We start from the raw sequence: 7,857 nt of genomic DNA, 5'->3' as shown, positions 1-7,857 counted from the left end.
TTGGAGTTATTGAGTTCATTTTAGAACTTGATTGAGCTATTTAGGTTAATTGGATGAATAAGACATGGGAATTTCATGAGCTTTTCATTCTTACAGTTAGATTTTCTTTATATTTGTGTTCTATCTTATTTTTGTTGGGGAAAACTAGGAACAAATAATCGGATTAATTCAGCGGAATACAATTCACAATTCACAAGTCCCAATCTTTTTTTTCTCTTTGTGCAATTAAAAACAAAATCAAACAATGAATGAGATAATGCAAACAATCACACAAATCAACACCAAGATTTTTACATGAAAAATACGGTGCAGGAAAAACTATGGGACCGTAGTCTATCTAAAAACTTTCACTATCAGCAAATAATGGGTTCATAACTGCCCTTCATCAGATTTAACTAAGGGCTACTCTTGGAATACAACACGATTAAAGAGAGAAATGTTTGAGAAAAATTCATAACACTGACAGTCTTGTTTTTGTCAAAACAATCAGCTTTCACACAACCAATCTTCGATCCAACTGTCCAGAATGAAGAGTAATATGTCTACAAGGTTCTATCAAAATCTCAGCCCGATCCAACGGTGAACGAGCTAGAAATCAAAGAAATGAGACACACTGCACTGATGCCTCTTCTTCCTTTCTTTCTCCCCTTTTCTCTTCTCTCTTCTATTTTCTCTCTTTAAAATCTGTTATATAACCTTCTATAGTGAACATTACCTTTTTAATTCCAAGAGACAGCTAAGTTGTCTCTTGACAATTAATGTGGTGGTCTCATCACCACATGGTGCGGGACCACACACAACAATTCTCTCATGTTCTGCACAATGCAAACCATATTACTGAGGATTTTACAAAACTAGGTGTGGCCAGAAGTTGTGAATGTGTGGCATCTCTCTTCTCATCTTGAGTTGTTGTCATTGATGTTGTTTAGGTTGTTGTAATTAAACCATAAGACATTTTTTCTTAGTACAGAATAATTGTTGACTCATAAATCTGCATGTTCATTATATTACCTTTTCGCCTCGCTTTTGATCGATGTAATGCAATTTATTGTTTTTTTTTTTAAAAGCATTTTTTGTGTTTTTTATTTGTCTTATATACAATGAATCTATGACAGGATTAATGTCTAAATTTGTCGTCATTATATTTCTTGAATATATCCTTATTTGAATTAATTTTATTTATGAATATATATTAAATTTTTAATTTATATTTCAAGCTATTTTCTATGCTAATTCATTAAAATCAGTATGGTGATTTGTATGATAATAGATTTATAAGTTAAATTTATTTCTCATGTTTTTTTTTGTGATATTTATTAAAATAAAAACCACAAGACAAGAAAAATAAGGGTAAAAGAGTTCTAAGGGAGAAAATTATTGGACTAGTGCATTTCTCTCTCTCTCTCTCTCTCTCTCTCTTTTAAATTTAACTTTCATTTATTATTTTTCATCCCAATCCTTACTTTAGGACCTATATAAATAAATTATTTAATATTTTTATAATTATATAAATTGATTTTGAATTGATTTATTATGAGATAAAAAATCTTTATATATTTTTTTCAACTCCTATGAAACACTCTCAACGCTTCATTCCCAAAGATATTTTACAATTCAACTGCAGTAAATAAAAAATGGCTGAACAAACATGATTCTAGTAATAAACAAAATGATGACGGAAGATTACAGTCATTTCAACTGTAAATTGAGAAGAATAAAAAATATATTACAACTCCCAGGTCTCTATCAACATAACTCAAAATACATTTGAACTTTTGTAGTGTGAAAGGTTCTAGACATTCTTCAAAAAGACTAAAAGGAAAGAAATTGCAAGTGCAGGTGGTATAATTAAGCCTTGAAATATTTCTGAATTAAGTCACCATCTCACAGTAGCACAAGATTAAATTTCTGGCATTTATGGTGGTACACACGAATTAGACAAACAAAGTCAATCTTGTCTACCGAAAATTATGACTCGTAATCTCCCGATACTAATTTGCCTCAATCCGCCAAAGTTCTAGCCTTTGCATTCATTACTCCAAATTACTTTAGAATGCATTTTACGTTGGAGAGATAGTTTTCAAAGAAATGTTTGTTTTTGCAACGATTTTGCAAAATTTTGAGTTTTTTTATATCTTATTTAAATAAAAATAACGTAAGAATTAAAAAAAAAAAAAAAAAAACATTTTTTTATACCTTATTAGTCTACTCTGGCGGCATTGCATGACTGGCATACATTAAATAAAAGTCATGTAAGCCTTTAAAATGTTTCATATCTTAGAACAGGTATCATTCACAAACACCTAACATTGACTGATCCCCAAACCTGCACGGAACTTCTCATCAACATGCACCGATATTTACACGTCTTGTCTTAGAAAAACCCTTCACGGTTCACATGCCTTGCTACTTCTTTTCGTGATCACTCCTCTCCATGCTCTTCAACCAACGTTTCCAATTTGCTACCTAGGTTTCTAAACTGTGCCTTTGTATGGCTTCTGTATCCTTTGAGTCTCATTCCTCTTCTTCATCCTCTTCTAGACATGGATCGACCTACGATGTCTTTTTGAGTTTTAGAGGAGCAGATACTCGCAACAATTTTACAGATCATCTTTATGCTGCCTTAGACCAAGCGGGAGTCTATACGTTTCGGGACGGTAATGAGCTACCTCCAGGACAGGAAATCTCACCACAACTCAGTAGGGCAATCCGAGAATCAAGGATTTCTGTAGTTGTTTTCTCCAAAGGCTATGCTTCTTCTAGATGGTGTCTTGACGAACTTGTAAAGATTCTTGAGTGTAGGCATGCCATGGGGCAGGTTCTTGTTCCTATATTCTATGATATCGATCCGTCATACGTGCGAAAACAGAAATGGAATGTTGGTGAAGCTCTTAAGAGAAAAGAAGAAGACTTTGAGATTGAAATGGAGAGGTTGAAAAGGTGGAGAGAAGCACTTGATGAGGCCGGAAATATATCTGGATGGATTCTGAAGGATATGGCAAACGGGTATGTCTTTCTCTCTGTGATCTAATTTCACTCTTCAATAGTGTAATTTTTAATCAAAACAATTCCTGAAACCAATTAGTAAAATCAAAGCTGCCATTGGAGTAGATGCCTAATTGCTTTGATTAAGCATAGCAATGACTAGCCTGATTTCACTCCCATTACACCCATTATATGTACAGACACACAGGCACTTTATAAAGCTTCTTTGCAAATGTTTAGCTATCTCTTCCGAATATGACTTGATTTTGCAATGAACAGGTATGAATCGAAATTTATTCAAAAGATTGTTGAAGATGTGTTGCATAAATTAGGTCCCAAATGCTTAGACGTTGCCAAGTATCCTGTAGGTATTGAGTCTCGCGTTGATTATATTATTGACCTGCTAAGCATCCACTCAAAAGATGTTCGAGTTGTGGGTGTGTATGGGATGCCAGGAATAGGTAAAACAACTATAGCGAAAGCTGTATTTAATCAACTATGTCATGGATTTGAGGGAAGCTCTTTTATTTCGAATGTCAAAGAAAAAACAGTAGAGCAATTACAAGAGCAGCTTCTTTGTGATATTTTGAAACCAAATACTTGGAAGATCGATAATGTTTCTAAAGGAGTCAATTTGATGAAAGATCGTTTTCGTCACAAAAGAGTTTTTGTTGTTCTTGATGATGTTGATCAACTTAAACAACTAGAAGCATTGGTGAGAGAGAGAAATTGTCTTGGTCCAGGAAGTAGAGTAGTCATTACAGCGAGAGATGAACATTTACTAACTCAAATTGAAGTGGATGGGAAATATCATGTTAAGGAATTGCATCAACATGAATCCCTTCAGCTTTTTAGTTTGCACGCCTTTAAGGACACTCATCCAGAGGAAGATTATGTGGAGCTATCGAATGCTATAGTTGACTATGCTGGAGGGGTTCCCTTAGCTCTTGAAGTTTTAGGTTCTTATTTGTTCAGAAGAAACATATCTGTATGGAAAAGTGCTATTAAGAAACTACGGAAAATTCCAAACAGACAAATTCAGAAAACACTTAGAATAAGTTTTGACACCTTGGATGATGATAAAGTGAAGGCCATGTTCCTCGATATTGCATGCTTTTTCATTGGCTGGGACAAAGAATATGTAGTAGAAATACTCGATGGTCGTGGCTTCTTTCCAGATATCGGCATTGATATTCTCATCCAAAGGTCGCTCTTGTCAATTAATGATGAAAATGAGTTAAACATGCATGACCTCATAAGAGACATGGGCAGGGAGATTGCTCGTGAAGTGTCATATGACCATCCTGGAAAACGCAACAGAATTTGGCTTCTTGAGGATGCCTTAGATGTCCTCAACAACCAGACGGTAAGAACTAAATTCATATGGTCTTGGACCTCAAAACAATCTTATATACTGTCAAATTTAATGTAAGCAGAAAAAAAAATATATACTTTTGTTATTTTTCTCGTAAGTGATAGTTTTCTACTTTTCTCCATTAATTTTCAGGGAACAGATGCTGTGGAGGGTCTCGCACTAGATGTTCGAGCATCAACAGTTGCATCTCTTAGCACAAAATCATTTACAAATATGAGACATTTGAAATTACTCCAAATCAATGGAGCACATCTTGCCGGAAGCTACAAGCTTCTACCAAAAGAGTTGATATGGCTTTGTTGGCTTGGATGCCCCATGAAATCTTTGCCATCTGATCTCCAGCTAAACAACCTTGTTGTTCTTGATTTGCAGCATAGTAACATCCAAGAACTTTGGAAGGGGACTAAGGTACGAAATATCCAATTGGCTCCCAGATTTTTCCATAATGAAATTTAATTTAGAGTTACATTTTTCACATGACTAACTTTCTCTCATTTTGTTAATTGTTTTGACAGATTCTCAATAAGCTTAAAATCCTCAATCTTAGCTATTCCAAGCTCCTTGTCAAAACACCAAACTTCCAAGGACTCCCTAGTTTGGAGATACTAAAACTTACAGCTTGCACGAGTTTGGCCAAGGTACATCCATCTATTGGACATTTAAAAAGGCTTGTTTCGTTGGATTTGGAGGGATGTTGCAGGCTAAAAACTCTTCCAGAAAGCATTTGCAACTTGAAATCCATTGAAACTCTAAATATTAGTCTGTGCTCACAACTTGAGAAATTGCCAGAATTCTTAGGTGATATGGAATCCTTAACTGAGTTGTTAGCAAATGGAACTGCAATTAAGCAACTTCCCGCTTCAACTGGGTATTTGAAGAAGCTAACAAGGTTATCATTGGTTGGATACGGCTACAAACATGATCTACAATCTAGATCATGGTTTTCTCGATTTTCTTCATGGCTTTCATGGCGAAGCTGTTCTACCTCCATAGCTATGCTACCAACTCCTTTAACTGGTTTGACCTCATTGAAAGAACTAGATATAAGTTATTGTGGTCTACCTGAAGCTTCAAGCTCCATTGATATTGGGAGTTTGTCCTGTCTTGAAAAGCTGAATTTGTCTGGGAGCAAATTCTCCAACCTGCCTTCTAGTATTGGGCACCTTCTTAATCTTAAGGATTTGTGGCTTCGTAGATGCCCAAATCTATTCCTATCAACCTCAGAACTTCCATTAAGTTTGACGAGGTTGTATGCTTGTATTTGCTCGACAATGGAAAGAGTGCCAGTTCTGGGAGAAAAGAGACTCTTAGTTACTTCAGTTGGGTGCCTAAATTTAATAGAGTTTCGGGACAAGGAACTTCTGGACACTAGCTCATCCATTTTGAACTTCGATGACTGCAACGATTTATCAAATAATTATAAGGAAACTCTTGCTCAGGTACTCTCTCTTTCTCCTTTTGTCTCTCCTACACTTGAACACACATAAATAGCATGTGAATTGTTAATTAATTAAAACAAAAAAACTTACCTTAATTCCTTGAAAACAACAGGAATTGTTCAAAGGTGAAATGTGTGAGATTAGCTTTTCTGCCAGTGAGATACCAGAATGGTTCAGCTTTCGGGGAGAAGGATCTTCATTATCATTTCATTTACCTTCAGTTTTAGGTTCAGATGGTAATCAACTCCAAGGGCTGCTTATTGGGGTTGTCTTTGCCACCTCTTTAGAAGGGTCATTTGCTCCGTGTAGAACTCTTTTAAGAAATAAGAGCAACGGTAAGGTAATGTTTGAAAGGTCCAGCAGCATCAAATTTGACCCAAGTTCCACTAGGAATTCTTGGATTCTGAGTCTGCCGTTGATTGGGGGGTATCGATGCGCAGTGAAAGGAGTGGAGGAATTGGAGCTGAATGTCGAAATAAGCTCCAGCGGAGTTGAACAGTGTGGGGTTCATCTGATAACAAAAAATAATGCTGTTTCAAATATTGGTAAGTTGGATCGTGACATTTACAGCCTTGCTCGAACAGATACAAAGATAGTTCCATCTTACCATCATCAAGCCGTAGCGTCTTCATCTCCTAATGAGTGGTTGGAAAGTTGTTTAACAAGGGAGTTGCAAAGATGGAAAATTTACTCCGCGATTAGGGTTTCATTTGGTATGGATTTTATATATTGATATAAGTTGTTTATTAAGTTTTGAGTTTTATTGATTTAAATGAAAAAAATTCACAAAATTGAGTTGAAATTTCAATGTAATAAAAAGAAATTAGTAGTTTAAGATTAGAAGTAGATAATCTTCTCGACCAAAATCTTTTATATATTAAGATTTTTTTTTTTATTTAAACATATGTACTATGACAAAGAACAAAAAACAAGAGGTTTAGAGCACTCAAAATCCAGTTTTAGGTTGAATGACATTCTTGTATTTTAGAGCAAATTCTAGGCATTATTCTTTGTATGAACATTATGTTGGCTACTTGATTTTGATCATTTTTACTTTGTTTATTTGCATCAATATCTTCACGTGAGTTCATGAATCAATAATTTAGGGTCAGTTCACATTAATAGTCATGATTTCTGAGTTTTAATTCTAGAGTTTTGTTTTTACACTAAAATCTATTTTGATCAAATCATGAATATTGGTTAATAATCGATGATGTTTCATACTCAATTATTTTTTATTGAACGATTTCCAACATGCTTATGTCCTTGGATTGTTCATGTCTGATCTGGATTTAAATCATGTTTATTGAACATGTTCTTTGTGTTTTTGAGTTGTCTGGGTTTCGATCCATTTTTGCCAAAAACAAAATTATGTTTTGTGTTTTTTTCAAGTTTGATATGTTTTGGGTTTGGTTTGTTTTTTGGGTCAAACCAACATTTTTTTTATTCTGTTTATGGCCGAACTAAAGATTTCAGGTCAATCAAATTGAGTCAAACTCGGGTTAGATGGGTAAGGCTTTGTTTGGATAAAATAAAAGGTTTCCTTGTATATGAGCAAAAATCCTAAAACAAATATGGGAGCATTTCTTAAATCAAGAAAAAAAAATCAAAAACCATTTTTGCATGTTTAAAAATATAAAAAGTATTTTATGAATTTTACAACTAGATTATAAAATTCTAAAAGATTTTGGTCTACATTTTAAAAATATTGGAAACTTATTTTTTTTGCAAGAAAATATATTATTCACTTTTAATATAAGAATAAAAAAACTTACAAATGGGTTCATATCCAAAATATTAGTAAGAATAATAATTTATTATTATTCACTTTTAATATAAAGATTAAAAAAAATTGTATGTGGATCAATTTCCAAAATATTATTGGAAGTAATATAACTCATTCATTTCTAATATAAATGTCGCACCTGACATCGTTACGATCTTAAAAAAATCAATGAAAAGAATAGATTTCTGGCTTCTCATTCTTTGATGGGGAAATGTCTTGTTTAAGGAGTCGACACCTAGTATTATAGTCACTAAGAACCCTAACTGGTTAGC

The 7,857-nt window shown here is 34.0% G+C and overlaps 1 protein-coding gene across 1 annotated transcript; it reads left to right on the top strand.

Moving 5' to 3' along the window:
• Window positions 1-2,373: 2,373 nt before the first annotated feature.
• LOC118051952 (disease resistance protein Roq1) lies at window positions 2,374-6,937 on the top strand. The gene is made up of 5 exons (XM_035062749.2): window positions 2,374-3,006; window positions 3,265-4,351; window positions 4,493-4,768; window positions 4,876-5,799; window positions 5,912-6,937. Exons 1-5 carry the CDS (start codon window positions 2,492-2,494, stop codon window positions 6,530-6,532), a joined length of 3,423 nt encoding a protein of 1,140 aa, XP_034918640.1. The 5' UTR covers window positions 2,374-2,491; the 3' UTR covers window positions 6,533-6,937.
• Window positions 6,938-7,857: the final 920 nt, after the last annotated feature.

Source organism: Populus alba, chromosome 19 (genome assembly GCF_005239225.2).
Source record: "Populus alba chromosome 19, ASM523922v2, whole genome shotgun sequence".
In the NCBI taxonomy this organism is placed as follows: Eukaryota; Viridiplantae; Streptophyta; class Magnoliopsida; order Malpighiales; family Salicaceae; genus Populus; species Populus alba.
This window is presented reverse-complemented; position numbering and strand designations above follow the sequence as displayed.